This window comes from Fundulus heteroclitus, chromosome 2 (genome assembly GCF_011125445.2).
Source record: "Fundulus heteroclitus isolate FHET01 chromosome 2, MU-UCD_Fhet_4.1, whole genome shotgun sequence".
Taxonomy (NCBI): domain Eukaryota; kingdom Metazoa; phylum Chordata; class Actinopteri; order Cyprinodontiformes; family Fundulidae; genus Fundulus; species Fundulus heteroclitus.
Genome location: NC_046362.1, coordinates 38018403 through 38041395, shown reverse-complemented (window position 1 = coordinate 38041395; position 22993 = coordinate 38018403). Strand labels below are relative to the sequence as shown.

The 22993-nt window shown below is 42.6% G+C and overlaps 2 protein-coding genes across 2 annotated transcripts; one reads left to right on the top strand and one right to left on the bottom strand.

Moving 5' to 3' along the window:
• Positions 1–478: 478 nt before the first annotated feature.
• Positions 479–3462, bottom strand: LOC110368569 (V-type proton ATPase subunit E 1-like; the record flags this gene model as incomplete). The annotated part of the gene is made up of 6 exons (XM_036145177.1): positions 479–502; positions 1406–1441; positions 2117–2254; positions 2492–2560; positions 3185–3316; positions 3415–3462. Coding segments are annotated over 6 exons (447 nt in total), but the record flags the coding sequence as incomplete, so codon positions are not given.
• A 1461-nt stretch (positions 3463–4923) lies between these two features.
• Positions 4924–22417, top strand: bcl2l13 (BCL2 like 13). Its single transcript, XM_036126809.1, has 9 exons — positions 4924–5283; positions 8023–8210; positions 10913–11002; positions 11118–11274; positions 12408–12480; positions 12591–12719; positions 12794–12800; positions 20062–20083; positions 20867–22417. The coding sequence occupies exons 2-9, from the start codon at positions 8084–8086 to the stop codon at positions 21927–21929; spliced, it is 1668 nt and encodes a 555-aa protein (XP_035982702.1). The 5' UTR covers positions 4924–5283; positions 8023–8083; the 3' UTR covers positions 21930–22417.
• Positions 22418–22993: the final 576 nt, after the last annotated feature.

The following is a 22993-nucleotide window of genomic DNA, read 5'->3' as shown; positions in this document are numbered from 1 at the left end:
TTTCTGTGATTTAAAAAATACACTTTGGTGATTCTGTCCGTCGTAGAAGAGAAAAACCTTCATGATTTAACGTCTGTCAGCTAGAAAGCTGAACAGACGTTTATAATATGTCAGAAACCTGCCTGGGAAATGAATCTCCGTTCCGACAGATTTACCCAGTCACGCTAAGATACTGACTGCTCACAGCCTCTCAACAACACCCCACTTTAACAGTGTATGAACTGCCCCTTTAGATGGAAACTCTAGTATTTTGACTGAATTTGAGTTTTACGTATTAGACTGAAGCAGGGAAGGCACCGACTGACAAAACCTAAAACCACAAGATGGCGCTAAAACGTTTTGTTTGTGCATTTAATACAACACAGATTTCTGTCCATAGAATATTTCCTTTTCTTGTTTTGTAGAGAATTTAGACTGAGAAACCTGTTTACAAGCTGTAAATAAAGAGATTTCCAACATGTCGAACCGTGTCCCGAATTTATTTCCTCTGGTTGTGAAATATCTACAGGAACAAGACACAAAGATCATGTTTCCCATCGATTTCACGTTGGCAGCCGCTTCCAGCATGAAGGCCAAGAATGTGCAGAAATATCTGGGTTTAGTTTTTCCACCTAAACACAAACGTCTGCGATGTTAATTTTATGCACAACGGCTCGCAGACGTGAACACGGAGGTAAGAAGGACAACAAGCAGCTTCTGGGTTTTGTTTGACCTAAAAACCGGACGCGCTTTTTTACAGGCTCCTGTGAAGACGGTCAGTGGTCACCTTCATGATTCCAGCCGTGTTCTCATGGTTCTCCGCAAATTAGCCATTACTTCGCTTTAAAAAAAAAAAAAAAAGTTAAAAGCTGTTCATCAACTTTTAACTTTTTGTTCTCTGTCATTTTTCTCTTCATAGAAGGTACACCTGGTCTGGTGTTCTGTTAGCTGTGACATCATCAGGGGAGGCAGATCATCCTCTATTACCATCTAACATAGAAAGTACTCCTGGGTCAATGTGAGCTTCTGTGCTTTCTGTGTCTCTGCTCTGTCTTCTCTAAGCCCCAGTGGGTGGAGGCAGATGAGCGTTCACACTGAGCCTGGTTCTGGTTCTGCTGGAGGTTCTCCTCCCTGTTAAAGGGGAGTTTTCCTCTCCACTGTCGCTTCATGCATGCTCAGTATGAGGGATTGCTGCAAAGCCATCAACAATGCAGACGACTGTCCACTGTGGCTCTACGCTCTTTCAGGAGGAGTGAATGCTGCTTGGAGAGACTTGATGCAACCTGCTGGGTTTCCTTAGAGAGGAAACTTTCTGACCAACCTGGAGGATCTGATGGAGTCTGACTTTGGAAAGAACCCTGAGATGATGTGATGGGAATTGATGCAATATAAATAAAATTGAATTGGATTGAATCCAAGAATTTGCGGCACTGAATAACGTCTCTCTGATTTCCGTCAGCGTCTGTAAGGAAAAACCCGTCACCAAAGGTGGAGAGTCCAAATATAAATGCATCAGCATCTCTCAGTGCTTCCAATAACTGCATCTAACCAACATCACGGGGTGTTAAAGGAACCCAACTATTACAAAATTCACTGCAAAAAGGGAACTGAGTGTATTTGTACTTAATTTGAGCAGGTAAATAAGAATATCTGCCAGTGGAATGAGTACATTGACCCTTAAAATAGGACAATTAGATATACTGCACTTGCAATAAGATTTTGGAGATGAGTTGTTCTTATTTTAAGTGCAAAAATCTTATTTCATTGGCAGATAAAATCATTCACCGCTCAAATCAAGGACAAACACAAATTCAAACAAAATTTTAGTGTTAGTTCCTTTTCTGCAGTGCAGAGGCTACTGAAGGGAAGCTTAAACATTTGACCTTGTCCAGACCTCAGGATGTTTTTGACATGTTTCAGAAACGTTTTAACAGCTTTGTACACCAGACAGGAACCGTGTTCGTTCCCTAAATTAACATAATCTACACAGGCTGAAAAGGTTTACGTTTGATTTTTAAGACTTCAGTATTTATCCATGGATTGAGCTGTGCTGCCCCCTGCAGACAAACAACAGAAACTGCATGTAATGATTTCCCATAATAATACAGATTTCTGCACATTCTCTGAGCTTTTCTACCTGCTGTGCTACGAGCTCCAGCCTGCTCTCCAGGATGTTGGAAACCTTGATCTTCCCATTATCGTCGTTGTACACTTCAACTCCCCCGCAGCCGTTAAGAAAAGATTCACTTTGACCCGGAGAGAAAACTAAATTCAGCTGCAGCGACGGTCCTCTGGTCCTCAAAGGCTGAGGACCAGAGGACCGCCCCCCCCCCCGTCCCCCCCAGCTTTGATCTGTAGCTCATATAAGTCACAAAAACATTGAATATTTAAAGCGTCTCACATGTCAGATGGAAGAAAGTGATCCTGGTCATTAAAGCGACTGTTGTTTCACTCCTGAACATGAAAACGTTCCTATTATAAATATTACATTATTAGAAAACGGCTAAATCGCCTGAACCAGTTCCACATCCCGATGGCGGCCGCGGAGGGTAACTTTAGGCTCCAGCAGCTGATAAAATCCCTACAATGTGAGGCTCGGCTTGTTTCTGCAGCAGAACAACTCGACCCTTTCCAGAGCCTCAGTGTTACGCTGCGATCCGTACACAGAAAACTCTGTGGCTTCTGATTTAGAGGACTTTGCCCTCCAGGACCAGTGTGATGGGAAACGTTCTTTTTAAAACCTCGGTCCAGTCTGGCTTTAATGGCGACTGGAGGGCTCCAGCTGTTACTCGTCATTTAGGAAGAAAAGAGCTGGAGAGGGTTAAATAATGAAACATTGGAAAAACATAATTTGCAGGGGTAGAAATTATGTCCTTTATCTGTAATATTTTTCATTATCTTGCAATAATCCGAATCAGAAATACTTTAATAATCCCAGAGGGAAAGTACTGTTTCAGTACAACCGCCATCACAAACATTTCACGGGGAGACGATTTACTGAGGCCATGCTGCCAAGGACACCGCCTACACGGTGCCCACAGGGCGCTGCCATTACTCTGTGGAAAGATAGTGGCCACAATAGGGGGAGGAAAAAAAACACATATTTCAAACTTTATCCTAATACAGAATACCATTTGAGATATCAAAAACCTCGGCACAAGAAGCACAAATAAGGTTTTTGATGACCAGAAACTCATGTTTTCTTATGTTGCTCAATCTGCTTTTCCTTCTTCTCATAGTAATCCATGATTTTCACCGTCTGGGTCTGAACCAGAACTCCAAGCGAGGTCCACAAAGACCTGGAGGAGAGACTTTGGTGAGGAGGACCTGGACCCACCTGCACAGAGTCCTGACCTCAAACCCACAGAACACGTCTGGCATGAATTAGAGCGGAGACTGAGAGGCAGCTCCTCTCGTCCAACATCAGTGTCTGACCTCAGGAAGAACGGCCAGAAGGTCCCAGAAACACTCCAGAACCTCTTGGACTGCCTGGCCAGAAGAGCTGAAGCTGCAGAGTTTGGACCAACATCCAGATTAGAGCCTGTGGATTAGGAATGGGAGCTCAATGAAGTTTAGACCAGAGTCAAGGCAGGGGAGGGAATAATTTTGGCAGTATATGTGTATAACTTCTATTGGAACTTATGCGGTTTCTGGAAAGAAAATATAACTTTCCACATCCGTGTGAACTAACCCGGACAACTAATAAAACTCAGCTGTCCGCTATGTTGGTGACGTTTCTGTTGACAGAAAGATGCTTTTAAACGTCTTTACCTGTTTCTGTACGTCAGCGTCGGTGAGCACCATGTCTTTTCCTAAATTTTCTGTTATTTTGAGCCTGAAAACAACATCTTCACGACTTTATACCGCAGCTGAAGAGGAACCCTCGCTTTTTTCCTCGAGGATGCGAACTTGACTTCCGGTCAGTAACACAAGAAGAAAGCTATCATTCTTTTAAATTAATTATAGTTTTTTAATAAATAAATAAAAACAACAACATGGTATTTGTATTGAAAGCTTTACACGTTTTACATTTAGAGCAACACAAACAAAAATGTTCAACCATACACTCCTAAAAATGTATTAAAGGGGCGCGGTGTTCATGACGTTCCGGCCATGTTGGGAGTGGCATTTGGCTGAAACCTGCTGCTGCTGCTACAACAACTAATAATAATAATAATTTCTTAATAATAATAATAATAATAATAATAATAATAATAATAATAATAATAATAATAATAATAATAATAATAATAATACATTGTCAATGCCGCAGGAAAAATAACTACAGAAGAAAGTGGAAAAAAGAGCTAGATAAGAAAAAAAATGGTGATGTAAAAAAAATGGTGTACATATTGAAGGGATAGGGAGAAATTTAAACTTATTGACCGGCCATTTCACCAGAAATACTATCACACTGGTCACAGCTTTAGTCATCTAAAGTCTGAAATAGTCTTCACCACCATATTGGTAGTTCTGCAGTTGTCCATTGTCCATGTCTAGTTGATGGCTTGAACAGACCACTGTGAGTTGTCAATGCTTGGGATTGAGCTTGAAAGGGATTCAATATATTTTCAGATGTTTTATTTGGAGGCCTAATCATTTGTTCACTCATTTGCTTTTTCATATAAAATCCCAATAAAATACATTGAAAGTCGTGATTGTAACTTGGGAAAACGTAAAAAGTTCACGGGAAATAAAAACATTTGCAAAGCACAGTTATAAAACCAATATGCAACAATATAAAGTGACATGAAATGGTTAATAATGTTATTTAAGAGATATTAAACACAACTATGGTGAGATATGACATAAAAAATGTTTTTATTCAAACATTTAGTGGAATTTCAATGTGGATTTTTTTAGGCGTACGAGTGGTACATGAATGCACCACAAGGCCGTAAAACACCGTATAGAAGGGCAATGACCTCGGAAGGGCAGCGCAGGTGAGAGAGAATGGTGCTAAAAACCAAACCTGCGCGCACTCTCTGAAGAGACGGTGATCTGATCCAATCAAAATTAATGATACGCTACATTCGCCGTATTTCCCTGCACAAGATGGACGCTCTCCGCGCATAAATCGGACCCTACAGCCCGCCTTCCAGGCAGCAGGAGTGTTATTTTGAAGGGCTTCAGAGGAACCGCGGCGGTGTGTTGCCGTGTCCCGGAGTTTGGTGCTACCTACCGCTGCCAGCAGCCAGCGGGGCTCCGCTCACTCCTCACGCCGCTGCTGTGGGGGGGTCGAGTGGCGCAGGACAGCGTTCAGCCTGGCGGTTGTCAGCGGTTGGTTGTCTTTGGACCCGGACGGTAAGAACGAGACCCCCGCGGAGCCGCTAGAAGTTACCTGAAAGTTTAGTAATTTGTTTAGTGGAAATAAGGCGAAGTGTTAAGCTAGCTAATGTAGCTTCCATGCGGGCTAAAGGCTTCCAGCAGCGCCCTGTGTCCTAAAAGCGTTTTCTGCCGTTAAACGGCAGACCTGCGCCCTTTGCACGGAGCTCAGCAGCTAAAATTTAGCTTTTAATGACAGTTGGAAATAATTCATGCCGCTGGGGTTTCATTTAAAAAACAACAACACATAGCTGAAATTAATGCTGATATGAAAGCTGCTTGTGTAATTTTAATAAATAAAGATTTTATATATTCTTTTATTTTTTTCGTCAAACTGAATTCAGGATTTCATAAAGTGGCACGACGTTTATTTTGAAGGTCAAACCGGAAGTCTTGTAATAGTTGGGCTGATTTCAAACTTCCTGCCCTCTCGGTGTCACCTCGTTAAAACCGAGAGCTAAAAGCGCCACAATCGATTAAATAAATGTATTAAATTCACTTTTATATGCGCGATATAAACGCATTTTTCTATAATGATTAAAATGGTTCAATGCTTTTCAAAACAAAATTTTATTAAATGCAAAAAACTGTTATATAAACATTTTATTTTAAACAATATAGAAAGTTATTTCATAGCCCTGTGTTGCGTACTGTCTTGACCCTGTAATAATTTAAGCGAATATGAGAAATCATTTCTAACTCAAAGTTCCCTTTGTGTCACCTTGTTTATGTCAAAGGGCAAAAACTAAACATAGAAGTTTTAAATAAAAATATTTATACTCTTTAAACTGTTTCACGAATGACTAAATTAAACAAACAAATGATTAAATGACAGTAATTTGTTCCGTTTTCTAATCAATTGTTTATAGATTGCAAACAATGATTTTACAGGTTATTTTAAAGTCCTGTAAATCAGAATCAGACATACTATAATAACCCCAGAGGGAAATTACTTTTGTTTTACTTTTGTTACATGCTCTATATATATATATATATATATATATATATATATATATATATATATATATATATATATATATATATATATATATATATATATATATATATATATATATATATACAACAAATCGTATCAGTCCCCAAGAAGTCTTGTAATGTGTAGGCAATAATTGAAACAAAATTGGCATAAATACATAAAATGACTGAAAAATTAGACTAATGTGTCAATTTCTTAAAAACTGAATGTCAAAATAATTAATTAAAACTAAGATCAATTAGTAAATTGGGTGGTGGGCGCGGCCCCCGGCATGCTAATTGCTAAGGAGCTGCTGTGTGAGGTTAACGGCACCAGCTTGAAATAGTTGGACCCGCCTCAGTGCAAAGCCTGGGATCAGCTCCTGGAGAGCCGCTGGACTCCGCCCCCCCCCCCCCCCCCCCCCCAGCTTCAGGGTGAGAGGCTTTGGGCGGCATGGTCCTCCCAGTGTGCGAGAGCGTCGCCTCCTCCAGACGTTGAGTTGGAAAGTGGGAAGGTTCTGGCTGTGTGGTCCATGGAACTGAAACACGCCGTGTTCAGGACCTCCATTGCTGATGCAGTTTTCTCTAAGTAGAGCCGCTGCTTCTCCGCATCGAAAGGAGCCTGTAGAGGTTTGGGTTCCCAGGACCGTCCCACTAGACCCAGAACTCCATGTGAACCCTGGTCTGGCCTGGGAACGCCTCGGGTTTCTCTCCTGGATCTGTTGCCCTGATCTCGGATAAGTGGCGAAATTAATTTGTGTAAAAATGTCACATGATGATTAAAGTATTTAATTTAAGGATTTAATCTAATCTGATTGGTGCAGCAGTGTTAGCCCCGCCCACTACTCATAAAACACAACTATGAGCAAAGTAAATAGAAATGATTTAATCGTTTTAAATGATTGTGCTATAAAAAGAGTAAACATTTAAGGAATTATAAAGATATAAATATCCTATTTAGTATTTTTCATTCAGTATCTAATAACATTTTTAAACTAATCTTATATATGTATGTTTATTTTTAACGCATATTTTGCTGCTGTTTGACATATTATATTAACGCGTGTATCTGTTTATTTTTATAAGATTTTGTGACTTTTGACCATTAGCTGCAATTCCATTATTATTTTTATTATCGCAGGGTTATGAGATTGTACTAATTTACCTGTAATTATATGAATGCATTACTGTTAAATTTGCATTTATAAATATTAGGACATTATGATGGTTTTGACACTTTTGGTCTCTATAGTTCTAGGAGTTCATTTGAAACAGATGAAAGTTTGATCTGTAAATGTGCACTTTGTGTAGTTTTTGCCTTTTCATGATTCATATTCAGTAAATTAGAATATGCATTTCTAAGAGGCTTTTAAAAAAACAACCTTTAAGCCGATATTAAACATACTTTTCACTAATCCCTGTGATTATGTAGCTTTTTTTTTATTAGTCTGCATTATTCTAATTTTAAATACTCCGGTTTTTTATTAGTTGGAGGTGAAGAAAAAATCTTTAAAACATCATCAATCTGTTTTAATCTATATAATGTTGATCCACTGGAGAAATAAATGAACTTTCCAGTAATATTCAAATTTATTGAATATGACTGATAAATGCATCCATGAGTGCAGTTTTATTCCTGCGAGCATTTAGGACATGTAAACTCTTAAAGTAGATATTTTTATTTAGTAGAACCTTTTATTGCTGTGATTTTTAGACAACAGTGAAAGTCTTCATCTTCCTCAGGTTGGTCGTCCAGCTCTGACTAGAAATTAATGTGCCTGAGGGTCTGAAACCCGTCTGCTCGATGGCGACCTCCAGCTCCGCCGCCGCCGCTGTGCCTCCAGGTTTCCGTTATGAAACTAAATACGTTCTGCTGAGCTACCTGAGGATGCGGCCCGTCGACAGAGCCCAGACGGCGGCTACAGAAGCAGGTGAGGAAGAGCGCGGCGCCGCAGCACGAACTATTTTCAGCGGTCAGGCATGGAGCCACCTGTTTACCAGCAGCTGCTTCAAAGTGCGTCCAGTAGACTTCCACTTTTAATTTAGAACTAGATGTTATCTGAGACGGCGGACGGCTGTAAACTCCAGATTCAGACTCGTATAAACGTTCACTTCACTCATCGTAACCTTTCAGTTTATCTTCCTCTCTTCCTGTGCGCGTTCTGCTCCGCATACTTCAGCACAAACGGATCTTCTTCATTTCCCGCTGCAGATGCAAACCTGATGTCAGGCTGCGGCGCTGCGGCCGCCGTCCCTTTAGAGCAGCTGGGCTGGTTTAGCAGAAACGTGGAGGACTTTTGATTTAAACGCGTTTGAACGGACCAAAACTGCCTGATCCCCGCTTTCCGCTCGACCCGATCCAACTTCTGACAGCCTGTCATGTGTAATCATGGCAGGATTACTCTCACGCCAATAGACGGAAGCAGAATAGTTGTGTGACCGGCTGTATGCTGAGACAGCAGCACCAAGCCCTGAACAAACCAAGCCTGATCCTCGGGGAGTCCGGGGGGGCGAGGACAAAGAGGAATTAAGGGGCCTGGTTCAGAAAAAACAAATAAAATAGACAGATTTATTTATTTCCAGGGAATTGAACACTACATTTAGTTACAAACCTGCAGAACTGCTTTTCACTGCAGCTTTAGTCTTTCCTCTAACCTGCACACAGTTGATCACGTCTCTGTTACAATAATTTACTCCCAAATGAGCATCAGTGCTTTGAATCAGTGGCAGAATCTCCATCTTGTTGTTTTTTGGCTCGTTTTCTAACCTGATTAGGAGACGGGGCGAGTAGATGCATGCTGAGGTTCTGTTCCCAACACAAAACGCACAATATTGGCTGTCAGACTGTTTAAAGTGTCAATAAAAGGCCGCAGACACTTTCCCTTAAGGTGGATTCTACAGACGGTCGACTTGTTCATTCATGGAAAACATCACAAAAGTATTCAAACTTTTTACATTTAATAAATGCCTGTGAAATCAGATTTCATGAGCTGGACCAACACAAAGTGGTGCATCATGGGAAAAAAGGTGAAAACCAAAGTGATTCATGAAGTTTTCCACAAACAAAATCAAAATATTTCAGTGAGCAAAAATATTCAGCGCCCAATAATCTGATATCCCAAAGTAAAATCCAGTGAAACAGATTGCCTTTAAAGTCTCCTAATTAACAAATTAATGTCCAGTTGTGTGTAATTTAATTTCAATCTAACTGCAGATGTTCTTTAGAGAACATCAGAGAACGTTCAGCATCAAGGAGACCAAGGAACCCAGCAGAAAGGTCAGGGAGGAAGTTCTGGAGAAGTTTAGGTTATCCGCCTAAAGGATCCACCATTAGTTCAACATTATGAGAAACAGCTGAAAAATAACTTACTGGAATACTTAAAGGTATAATTATGACTCAACATCTCAATATAAACTATATATTCTCATCTTATAGCTCCTTTTAAAAACTCTGTATTTTAAAAATCCCGATACATTGCCCAGCGCTGGTCACAAGAACTTTATTAGATCCCCCTGAGGAGGGAAGACGCTCCAACGCTGGTATTCAAAAAGTGTCCGTTTTATGCCTTTTTTTTAAGTGAATTTATCATCCAGACCTATTTTAAATGTTTGATATGATTTATCTAATGAGACTGATGTGTTTAAAACGCACATTATCCACATTCTTCCCCCGAAACAAGGCAGGAAACCCGTCAGATCAGGGCTGGCCCTCCAGCAAAAGGAGGTTTTGCAGATGGAGACTTAATGTAATATTTTTAAGAGATTTTCACTTATTTCTTATTCAGAAAACGTTTGGTGCAACACAGCATTTTTCTTCTGTTAGACACTTTTTGTTCTTTGCTAAAAACATCCTGCGACCCTTGACTCTCAAACAAAAAATTCATTAAACTTGACTAAATATATCGAAGGTTTCCAAAGTTCTCGTTTTTAAGAACTTCTTTTTAGACCCATAAAGGTGGGAGACTGTAAACCTTCATGAGAATCTTTAGACCTAGAATAATTAGTCTCCTTCAGATGTTTTTCCATGTTTCCATGCTGACTCTATCCTCTGCTTCCACATAAAACCCAGTAAAATATTATTTAGTTATAAAAAGGATTAACGGGTAAAAGTGTTTCTGTAACAAAGCACAGCGACTCTTTTCCTCTCACTGTCCTATAAACACTTTTCTTTCAGATTAAATTATGTTCTTGTAATGAACCAGAAATAAAAACATAAACTGATCATAGCTGACCTCATCTTCTATAGAGGTCAGCTATGAACATTAAACCAACTTAAAGCCGTACACTGCAAAAAGGAAACTAGAATTAAGTGAAATTTTCTTGAAATCAGTGTATTTTTCCTTGATCTGAGCAGGTAAATAAGTCTATTTGCCAATGGAATAAGATTTTTGCACTTAAAATAGGAACAAATCATCTCCATCATCTTATTTCAAGTGCAGGGTATCTAATTATCTTATTTTAGGGGTAAAAACACTCATTCCATTGGCAAATAGTCTTATTTGGCTCCTCAAATCAAAGGAAAATATACTCATTTCAAGAAATCTTTACATACTTTTAGTTCCCTTTTTGCAGAGTAGGATTGTGCCTGAGATGCAGAGAATCTGACGCTTTAGATTTAATTTATTTCTTTTAGGAGACGCGCAGAATGAGCGGGAGAGGAGCAGGAGGATGAAGGAGCAGATCGAGGAAGAGCTGAAACATCTGGAGGAGGAAATGTCTGCCTGTAAGTTTCCAGCTAATTGGTCTGATCTCCTTTCTGATTAAACTTAATTCCTCCAGCTTGTCTTATTGTTAGGTTCTGATAAAAGTCTTCTTTTTGTGTTGTTTTCTGGTTGCAGGCCTTTCCAGCACAGGTGTGGACCTCCAGCAGTCGTCGGTGTTCTGCCCACCAAACCCAGAGAGCTCAGTGGAAGACTGCCTGGCTGCCATCGGAGACAGCGTGGCCCAGCAGCTCGGTCCAGACCTGCCAGCAGCCGTGAAAACTCTCCTCACTGGGTCAGATTACACAGCTGTGACAATATTTGCAAAAGTATTTCACACAATGACTTCTCCTCATCGGTCCACACGGCTGCAGATAATCCTGCTGCTCAGCGTCGACTCGTTTGCTGCTGCAGCAGGATTATCACACATGACGTTTATTCCAGCGTTTGGTGGAATGTTTGAACCGTTCTTCTAAAAGAACATTTATGAGGTCAGACACTGATGTTGGACAGAAATGTCTCCGCTCTAATTCACCCGTGGTGTCCTGCTGGCTTCAGGACAGAACCTTGTGCCGCTCAGGTCCTTCCTCTCTAAACCCACTCGTCCCCATCTTCATGAGCTGGGGAGTATATCAACATTTAAAAGAGAGACGTAAGATGAGGCTATATTGTTTTATATTGAGATTCTGTGTTGTGTTTATAAATATACCATATTTTTTGGGCCAAAAAGCGCATTTAAAATCCTTAAATCTTCTCAAATTGATGGTTTGTTATAATCCAGCGCAGTTTATGGTTTGAAAAGTACAGAACTTTTATGTATTCCAGTAGGTTATTTTTCAGGCGTTAAAAAAATGTGCCGATGACACATTTGGGATAAAGCCTTGATTCAGAGCAGGGATGGGGCCCGTCGATCCAGCTCAGCGCCGTGGCTAACCAGCTTTTAATTACAACACGTCGCTGTGTGGAAACATGTTTCACCAAAACGCCGCAAAGCAAGACCACAACTTAGAATCTCACAAAGCTGTCGTACCGAGAGGCGAAAGCTTCGCCGCGTCCTACGATACGACGGACTAAAACATCAGAAAAACACCGGGACGTTTTAGGCTGCAGCCTGTGAGCCACGCAGGCTGTCTGCAGACTTCAGAGTCGAGCAATTTCCTACATTTCTTGTGACTAACTCATACTTTTCCCACACTGCTAGTTTGACAAAGCAGAGGATTATTTTTATATTAAGTTTAATGAGCCAGTTGAGCGTCTAGCGACCTCTAGTCTCTTTGAATTTTATTTGGAAAGGGAAGAGTTAAATAATAATAAGTTACGAGTTAGATTTCCTCAAACTTGTGCAGATGAGTTAAATAAAAATGTTAATTATAGGAGCTGTTGCTTAGTGGAGTGTCTTATAACAGCATGAACGTCTGCATGTTTCAGACCTCTGGACTATCAGAGATTTCAGAGCACGACGCTGGATCTGGCCCAACTCACTCAAGCAGGTTGGAACAAGGTGAGCCTTTCCTGACACGTTCTAACGCCGCTTATTTCTGCTTTTATTTTCACATAATGGCGGCGCAGCTTCCTGACTTCTGCCGTTGTCTTGCTGCTCTGCTCCATCAGGTCTTGGTGCCGTTGCTGCTGCTTCAGGCTCTGCAGAGTGAGGGCAAGCCTCTGGCGGCCCTGCTGCAGCTGGGGCTGCGCTGCCTGGAGGAGGACGAGGCGCCGTTCATTATCCAGCAAGGAGGATGGGTGAGTTTAAATCCTTCACAAAGGGAATGCATACATGTGTGGATTTGAATTAATGAGCTGGAAATATGCAAGAGGGGAAAGGTTAATGCACTGACCGACTGAAGAGGTGGCTGAACTCCATCAGTCCCTGCTGGGCGTGAGATGAAACATGATCCAACTCAGCAATCACACCACACTGCAAAAACGGAACTAAAAATAAGTAAAATTCTCTTAAAATGAGTGCATCTGTGCTTGATCTGAGCAGGTAAATAAGATGATCTGCCAATGGAATAAGGTTTTTGCACTTAAAATAGGAACAACTCATCTCCATCATCTTATTTCAAGTGCAGGATGTCTAATTATCTTATTTTAGGGGTCAAAATGCTCGTTCCATTGGCAGATAATATTATTTACCTGCTCAAATCTAGGACAAAAATACAAATTTTAAGAACATTTTACTTATTGTTAGGTCCGTTTTTGCAGTGCAGGGTCTGAAACAGCCGTACCAGGACCGATGGGAGGAGCGGGTCTCGGCACGGTTCCACACGTTCTCTAGGTTCTGGTGGGAACGTGATCCGATCTCAGTGCGACATCGCTACCAGGCGTTCACGGCGCGCTCCATCCAAACACCTTCCTGTAGCCAGGTTTGCATTGCATTATGGGATGTGGTAAATTTAACTTTTTAAAGCATAAAGCCCAGAAACACACCAACAAAGTTAAATTCTCCATGTTTTCTACCAGCACAGCTTCTGCTGTACATTAGGTTCTCCCATCCTGGACCCATCTGACCAATAAACAGTCTAAATGTTCCAGAGTGGTTTGCAGTGGCAGGTTCTGGTTCATTTCAAGTTTTCCTTAATGTGAAAAGAAAACAAACCACAGAAAAAAAAATCTCATCAGTTGCTTCGGACCAAAATAAACGAGCCATAGGTGTAAAAGAAGAGATGTAGACCGATAGGATGTAGATCAGCAGGACTGGATGGTATCAGGAAGTGCCCTCTCAGCTGTCTTTGACCTTTAACCTCTATCATCTGGGTCAGATGTGTCCATCTAACGCACTGAGACTCAATCCAGCCGGCTGCAAACGTTATAAGGCTTTATCCATGTATATATTCAACTTTAAATGGACCAGTGTGAGCCAGTCCAGAACCTGTAAATGACTGGGTGTGGAGCCAACTGGCTGGAATAATGTTCAGTTTTACAGGAAATGGAGATAAAAGTGTGAAATAGTGTAAAGATGATGGAGAGAAAACATCTGAGCTCATGTTCAGACTGACCTGCAGTTACTAAAATGGCCACATGAGGGCATCGGTGAGTTAGAGCGGCTGTTTACTGCAGGCTGAGGCTGAGCAGAGAAAGATGTTTGTTACCTTCCTAACATATTAAACCCAACATGTCTCAAGTTTATCAGTGCGTCTTTGTGACGCATGAGAAACTGAAACTGTGTAATGATGTAATAAATGTGGATGCAATGCCGAACCACAGCATATTCTGGCACAAAAATGTAGAAAAAATCAACAGAGAAACAAAATCTGCACCAATAAATCTTTTTTTATATATATAACTTAGAGCTTTTATTGCAGCATTTTATAAAAAAAAAGCTGTTTCTAGTTTTTCAGAGCCCCTGAGTAGCGATCCATAGTTTCCTTTTATTTTACATATGATTTATGTCTTTGTTCGTTTTACACAACTATACCTCAGTTATATCTGTACAAAAACATTAATTAGGAAAACAAAGCAAAGCTTTTAACAGAAACGGCACCAACCAAAACCCTCTGACCAAAAAGCAACACTTCTTCATTTCTTTTATTTCTCAATTTTAATATATGCCAAATGAAAACGAACTAAAAACAAAATGTCAGCCTTTTATTTTTACTCTCATTGTTTCACCGTTTTTCTCTTTCTTTAATATCTACTAACTTCAAAACTTTCCAAAGTCCCTGAACGGACATTTCAAATGTTGCCTATTTCCCCTTTCCTACCTTCAGGGACATTTTTAGAGGAAGTTGAGCCTGTTAGTGTTTATCCAAAATATAGAAATCTTTTTTTGTTTGTTTTGTTTGTTTTTTTTAGCTTGTGAGAGGTAATGATTATTTGTCCAGTCTTGGTAAAGTTGTTTTTCAGCATAAATTCCCTAAATTAAAAGACCCAGTCAGGTTTATGTCCTTTGATTTAATGGTTTCTTTAGCGTTTTTAACCTTCACCCAGAAAAAGTCCAACTTGAACAGTTTCTCTTTATCCTATGATTTTAAACACAGACTATAATTTCTCTTAGCCAACTCTCCAAAATGGGAAAGACAGGGAATTTGCATAAAAAATTAACACTTAATCTGCTTTACTTGAACGCCACGTCAGGAAACGGTTACAAGAAAACCAAAAGCAGACCTGAACTTGTGAGGTGAAGACTCTAGCAGCGCCGGAGAAACCGTCTTTATTACCAGAACATCGTGTTTTGGATCACCGGCCCGAACTTTACAGCCAGAACAATAACTACTCAGTTTGTTTTGATCATGAAAACAATATAAAGTCATTCAACAGAGGAAAATATGACAGGAGGGGAAAATAAAGCTTTATGAGCAACTAAACAGCTCCAAATATATTGAGTTTATTACAGCTGAACCCAGATGTTTACTGTATAAAGAAACACGTGACCTTATTTTCCCAGTCAGATGAAACTTTTCTTGTTTCAGGTCAATTAAGATAAACGAAATAATTTCTATTTGCTCAATGTCAGAAAAATTAGAAGGGGGGAAAAAAAAAACAATAAGATGGAAAAGTCCAGCCATCATGTGGTTCTGGGTCCCAGAGATGAACGGGTTCTGGTGGGAAATGTTTGGATCGGCTCCAGAACCAAAGCTAAAGACCTTAAGAAGATGTTAAAGCTGGACCGACATGAGCTGAAGGGCCAATCAGAGAGGAGGAAGCCATTCAGACTAAAACAACAGAAAAAAAAACATTAGTTTATAAAAATAAAGCCAGTGACCAGGATCTGTGTCCTCTGGTCTGATGGAAATAAAACTGAAGAGTTTGTCCACAATAATCTTTGTTTCATCTGGAGGAAAAAGAAAGTCCCTACTGTGAAGAACGGAGGTGGCAGCATCATGCTGTGGGGGTATTTGGCAGCAGGAGGGCATCAGGAAGTTAAAGCTCGGACACATATGGGTCCTCTGGGGGGACGGCGTCCCTCAGCGTGGGCCCAGTGGCTGATGGACAACGGCGTCCATGTTTTAGAGCGATGCCCTCAGTCGCTCAGAGTGGAGCTGAAAGGTTTGGGTTAGCAGGAAGAGCCTGACCCAAAACTGCAGCAAATTACTGTCAGAGGCCACAGGATGGAGACCCAAGTGTCACAGTTTAAACGCAGTTCTACCAAATAAATGTTTAGAAACGTCTGGATCTGAAGAAAGACAATAAAAACCAGTAAAATTATCATCAGTTATCAGACATTTAGCAAATAGGGAGTGAAAAGGTATTTTTTTTCCCCTACCGTGTCTTTAAATTAGGGCTGGGCGATTATGGATTAAAAAATAAATCTCCGATTTTATCATACCAAATCCGATTAATCGATTTTTTTTTTTTTTTTTTTTTTTTTTTTTTCTCCTTTTTGTTTCATAAAAAGAAATTAAAGAAATTATTTTAAAACCTTGCTTTTATGTCAAGCATTTCGTCAGGGAGTTGACCTGAATTCAAAGTGCAACTAAAAACAAGCTGTGAAACATGTAAAACAAGATGGCAGCCGTGCCATTATAAACAATGAAAATATAACAAAACATTTGCTGCTAGTGGTATTACACATTGAGCTAAGAACAGGCTTCACTGCACTTGTGAACTTCTAATTAAGTTTTAAAAAAAGTAAATGAAGTACCTCGTATTATGGTAAAAAAAAAAAGTTTCCACTTAACAATATTTTGACAATATTTTGCCTAAACATATATTCAGCATCACATGCTGTTCTCTTCATGGAAACCCAATGAGTGTATTGGCAAAATAAAATCCAGATTTTCCAAAAATGAAATCTTAAAGAATTGTAAATTCCAATTAATCGATTAAATCGATTTATCGCCCAGCCCTACTTTAAATGTCTGGTTCCGACTAATTTAGCTGTTCTCCATACGCCATGGGTTCTTATTAAAAGAACGTCAGTCAGAAGAGAATCAGCTGCAGGGTTAGAAACAAGCGGGCCGGAGGGAGACCCACATCTACCCTGGTGTGGGAGGACGGTTGTATTTCTCCACTGCAGGAGCTTTGCTCATGGGAACCAGGAGGCCAGCGATCGTTCAGCATGTTTCAGAGACACTAGCGGCATTAAGCAGGTCGCCCTGATGCAGCGTCACGTGACCCGCCTCCTCAGGACGTCTCATGAGCTCGCAGCCCTCTGCCTCCACCCAGCGTTGCGTCACCGCGGATAAACAGATGATGACCTCGGCCGGGATGGCTGATGAAGAGGAGGCTGTGATGGGCAGGAAGGGGAGGAAGGGGAGGAAGGGGAGGGCTTAGAGGATGTGAGCAGCAGCCAGTGAGAGCTGCGCTGCATCCCTGTGACTTTGACAGCTGCATCCCTTCACCCTGCTCACAAACCGCCTCCCCACCTGCGCTCCATCCTGGAGGCTCCCTGGAGCTTCGTCCTCTGAACCGTAAACTCAGGACTTCCCTCGGAGGTAAGATGCTTTGCTTTGGCGCTCATTAGTCCTGGTGTTTGCAGTCTTCAGACGACGAAAAGGTCTCTTCCTACCAGCAATATGGCCTCCTCGTCCTGCAGAGGAGCCGCTGATGGAGAACGCTAGAAAATAAGCTTCTTCTTTCGTCTTGCTGTTATTTTTATATCTTGATAATTCCTTAATGCCCTTTAGGTGCCGATCAGGGACGCTTATTTTTCTGTCCCAGTGTTAAAAAGCAGAAACTCTGTTGGCCTGAATGTCACAGAGAAGAAAGTGGAGCACGGTGCTAGACGCTGGTGCCTCTCATGGTGCTTCGTCAGTTCGGCTGAAAACAATGAGGATTATTATTATGGGCCTAATGTGGCTCACACTTGGTTTGGCACGAACAAAGCTGCTTGTCCTGCAGCCGGGCACAGCGGGGCTGGGTTCTGGAGGTCCGGCAGGGAAAACGCTGCAGGGAGATAAGGGTGGAGGAGTGGCGCTGTCACCAGGAATCAGACCGCCAGCCGTCTCCCTGTGAAAACTGCCGAGTCAGGGCCGGTCACCTTGGCGTCATTTGAATCGCGGATGATGAAGGTGACAAAGTGACGACTGTCTCCTGCAGCGGTGATGCACATTTTACAGTTAAATGATAGTCAAAGCAGGATATCTTAAACGGCTGTAAAAGCTTTTATCTGCTCGTCCTGTTTTACACGGAGATGTATGGAGTAAGAAAGATGTCAAAAAGATCTGTGCGGATTCAGATTATGTCAGAAAAATACAAAATTCTGCTGTAATATATTTGAGTCTGACATCAGAATGTTGTATTTGATATTTTGTGCAATATTTTCATTGACAAATATGAACTGTTAAAATCGTGCACACATCTTTTTTTTGACAGCTTTCTTACTCCATACTGTCATGGCTTCTTCAACCCCCACCAGAACTTATCTATCTGACCAATCATGTCTTGGTCACAAGCTCCTCCCACACCAGGAGAAACTCTGCAGTCTTCCTTCACTCATATGACAGCAGAATTTTGTATTTTAACTTTTCTATAATGTTTCTATTGATATACAAATATGAGTTAAATCTTTTTGACGGCTTTCTTACGCCATAAAGCTGCTGCAGCCGAGGCGTTTTTAGGAACCAGCTGGTGTCGGGGCTCCAGCTGAGGCCCTTTCAGGCCACATCACAGTTAGTTACGTAAGTCTTGGCTCTGCGGCTCCAGGGTGCATCACTGTACGTTCCTGCGTGTCTGAATTAGACTGAACCGCAGAACCGAGGCCGCACAGGACGGGAAAAAAAAAAAACACTTCTAATAAAATCTTTAGCAGGGTGTAGCTGACCCACTTTTAGCGTCTGCTGCAGCGCATTAACTGTCTGCTGGTGTTTTAGCTGGACAGGCCGCCGTCCGCCTGCCGCTCCGACGGGTTCTACCAGAACAGAACCGGCCGGCTGGATGTTGGACCTGTCCAGGTCTCCACACAGTTGAAACTCTAACTGGGATTGAAGTATTTAGAGGTCTACATTTCCTTCCCTATAAACATTGGCTGTAAATTAAAACAGAACTTTATTATCTGTCTGTATAAATGCTCTGAAACAGGAAAAGATGATCTGTGCAGAAAGACTATATTTATTAACCCAAACCCAGACAGAACATTTCTCCAAAGTTTATTTGGATCTTTTCCACTTCTGTAAACTTATTTAGAGCTAAGAAATTAAGCCGGGTGTGTTTTTAAATGCAACAAGGTTCTGGTGATAGAACCGGTCTGGATCGTGGTTCTGGGATCCAGAAAATCATTTTTAAGGTAAATCTGAAACAAGTGCTTTAAATTGGACTCTAAATGGTTTTATTTGCTCTCAGCTCCATGCGGGTGAACCTGATAAATGCTGAGCAGACGAGTCGCTGAGCGTCACTTTAACCAAATTATTCTCCATGTTTGAATTCAGAGGGTGAATACGGTTCGCTTTGATGAGTTTAGTGGTTTCGTTTGGCAGGAATCTGGTCAACGATCAGTAGCGAGTATTTATAACGCATCACAGACTGTTTTGGACCGGTGCTGTGGGGGTTTTGATCTGAGGTCAGGTATTGATTTACAAAGTGAAAAGCAGGCGAGGCGCCCTCCACAGCTCTGGCTGTGACCCAGGAACCTGCCGGCTTTATGGTGGCGTTGTCTTCAGGCGAGGGCGGAGAGCTGAACCTGGCAACGGCAGCGAAGGTTTAAAGTTTTACGTTAGTTTCAGCGCTGCAGCGCGGCTGAAAGGACAGCAGGCAGAACCCTGAAGGTTAACGAGGGAAGAAGGTAATCCTGGACTTTATCTCATGTTAAACCTCTCGCTGTGGCTCGTTGTTACTTTCTCCTGTAAAACTGACTTTAAATAACTGTTAATGTGCATGAAAAGCTTTTAAAGCTTTAAAACCCGACCGCTGCTCGTTTCCACTCTGACCAGCTTATATTAGCGGTGCGTTGGCGCTCTAATGAAGCCCAGAGTTTAGGACTGCAGCCGCGTCCCGCTAATGGCTGCATCCACAGCCGGAGGATTTACTGATGTTGGATAACCGAGGAACGCCACCAGATTTAATCTGCTGTCCTCCTGCGCACAGCTGACGGCACCAAACGCAACCTTCGCACTGCAGAGGTGGTTTAAAACACGCCGGGGCAGGTTTGCATGTTTTAAACAGTCTATGGGAGAGTTGATGTTGATTTGAAGCGAGCGTGATGCAGTTCTGCTGCTCAGTCAGAACCGGCCCTCCAGGCCCGTTTGACTCACACCTGGCTTCCCTCAGCAGAACCCGGCTTTCTGTCGCTGCCTGTTAAATCCTGCTCCACCCATGTTTTCACAACCCTGAACACAGAACTCTGCGTGTTTTAATCCCCTCACCAACGTATTCAGGTTTAGAAATAAAAAGGCGGGCCGTCGTATTCAGACAGAATAAAATGACGGGGAACCAGTTCCTTCAGAACCTGGTCAGGGAATAGAGATTCAGTGGAACCGCAGCGGTTCTTTGAGACCTCAGAGGTTCATTAGAGAACATTTCTCACTTTTTAGGGTTTTTTTTACTGCTGGAAATACTTTCAAAAAGCCAAATGTCTCTTTTTTTTTTTTTTTTTTTTTTTTAACGTTAAGTGTAATAATGTATTTCAGCCAGCTGTGTAGCAACAGGTGGGGGAGGGGAAAACTGGTCACTGGTTGGTTTTCTCTTGCAGCTCAATAAAAAAAATGTAAAATTTATTTATTTATTTCAGACACACAAGTATATAATAACGACAGTATATGTCCATATATCCATATAACATAAATTAAAACAGTCTGAAAAAGGGTGTATTGGCAGAAGCAAGAAGCTTATAATGCCCACCCTGCAAAGCAAATTTAAAAACCCTTTTGAACACGATGATGGAACGTTTGTAGAACTGTTCTTAAAATTGTGGAACCATAACAGGAGGAGCTCTCTGCCTCTGTAACGTCTCTCTGTCCCCCCCCCCCCCCCCCCCCCCCCCCCAGGCCGGCGTGTTGGACCTGCTGCAGCAGGAGCATTCCCGGTCCCATCGCTGAAGACAGCAACGACATCTACATCCTGTCAGAGGAGCAGCAGCCGGACCCGCTCAGCCCGCCGTCCTCGCTGCTCGGCGCCGCAGACGACAGCGAGCCCGGCTCCTGGCAGACGGAAAGCTTGGCGGCGTCTCTGGCCGGCCACGAGTCCTGGGCACAAGTCGGTCCGATGGACCCGGAAGACGTGAAGAGCCTGGACAGCAACGAGGCGGCGGCGCTGGCCGAGGAGCGCAGCGACAACAACTCCTCCAACTCGGACATCGTTCACGTGGAGCGCGAGGAGGCGGAGCTTCTGGAGGAGGGCGGCGGCGGCGCCATCGACGAGAGCATGATGAGCGTTCTGGGCACAGAGAGCGACCTGGCGGCGCTGCGGGCCGAGTTCGGGGACCCGGGTCCGGTCGGACCCGTCTCCTCGCCTCCGGCCTCCCTCGTGTCGTTGGAGGAGCCGGTCGTCATAGAAACGCCCACAGGTCTGTCTGCGGAGCCTTCCCACGTCTCCTCAGAACCAGAGCTGCTGCCTCCCGACCCGGAACCCGTCGCGGTTCCTCCAGCAGAACCTGGGCCTGGAGCTTCACCGCCTGTTCCTGCAGCAGAACCAGAACCTGAGCCAGAATCCACTGCTGCCAGCACCCCAGTGCCTGTCGAGGTGGAGACCTCATCTCAAGCTAAGGAAACCCCAACAGCACCAGCAGAACCCGAAGCCGCACCAGAACCAGCTGCTCAACCAAAGCAGGAAGCCGAGCCTGCCGCGGTCCCTCAGCCGCCGGAACCAGAGGCCGCGGCAGAACCCGATCCCACAGCGGCAGAACCCGACCCCACAGCGGCGGCACCGCCAGCCGAGGAGGTCCCAGCGCCTTCTGAAGCTCCAGCTGAGGCTCTGGAGGCCCCTGTGGCCCCCAAAGCTGCCGCTGTGGCCCCTGAGGAGGTCCCAGCCCAGCCGGAACCGGCAGAAGAGCTCCCGGTTCTGCTTTATGGAGGCGCTGTTCTGGTGCTGCTTGCTGCTGTGGTCTGCAGCGTCATCTTCTTCAGGAGGAGGAGGTAGAAACAGCGCTGGGATCCCGTAGGAAGGAAATAAAGGTTTTATTTTAACGTAGAAGTAATAAGTTCCCTAAATGTGTGCTGGGTTTATCTGATTAGTTGATCCTGAAGGGACCCGGCTCCGTTCCACCAGGTCCAAACACACTCCGCTCCGTTTCTGCCGGCTTTACCGGCCGTGTTGTTCTGAAAGTCTTCTCTCCCGCCTCTGATCCGTTTATGGGATCCGTTCAGACTTTCTGCTGTTTTCTCCCGTCTGCCTGCCAAGCCGCAGGAAAACGACTCTGAAGAGATTAAAGATTAAAAAAAATAAGCTTCTGAGACTTTTAGGATTTATTTTTCTGTTTTTGAGCAGCAAAAAATTAGATTTAAAGTTCCCTTTTTGACGATGAATTCTTAAATTGATGAAACAGTTTATTTTATTTACTGTGAATGTGGACCCGTTCAGACATGCTGGGTCTGATTCTGTAAAAAAAGAAAAAAAAGAAGCAAAAAGCATGTTTTACTGTACATGCAACATGTTTTTATTTTGTGAAAAAAATAAAGCTTTTCCCCAAAGATGAGTGAAAATACTTGAATATGCAAAAGGTTCAGGAGGGTCTGGATTATTAGACATGCAGGTCCGGTCCTTCAGGAACCTACAGGTCTGACATCAGAGATGGGAGGTTAGATTCTGGGCAGGACTCTGGTTACTTAGTGGCGATTTAACAGAAGTAAATTATCCATAAACAGGATTATGAAACTCTTGGCAGGCGTTCTGGGACCTTGATTTCCAAATGAAATGCAAACTTTCATTTTTAAAAGAGGACTTTGGACTCCGGTTCTGTTTCTCCTCAGCCCAGGTAAGGAGTAGTGAAACACTCCGTATTCACCACGATTCCTCAGAATAAAAGCTCATTGTGACGTCATTTCAGGTAAAATCTTAGCATTTCACGAATTTGAAAATTTTTCTTACCTTTTTACCCAAGTAAGATAAAAGTTATTCACAAACGTCAGGAGTAAAGAGGACTTTTAGAGCCTCAGTCTGAAGCAGGAAGATGGTGGAAACAGAGCTGATTGGCTGATCCTCCT

Excerpts from the sequence above, each read along its gene's own strand:
- bcl2l13 (XM_036126809.1), top strand. The coding sequence starts at position 8,084 with ATGGCGACCTCCAGCTCCGCCGCCGCCGCTGTGCCTCCAGGTTTCCGT. Across the intron at positions 11,003-11,117 it reads GGAGGAGGAAATGTCTGCCT|GCCTTTCCAGCACAGGTGTG; the intron begins GTAAGTTTCCAG and ends TTCTGGTTGCAG. Across the intron at positions 20,084-20,866 it reads CTGCTGCTCAGTCAGAACCG|GAGCATTCCCGGTCCCATCG; the intron begins GCCCTCCAGGCC and ends CTGCTGCAGCAG.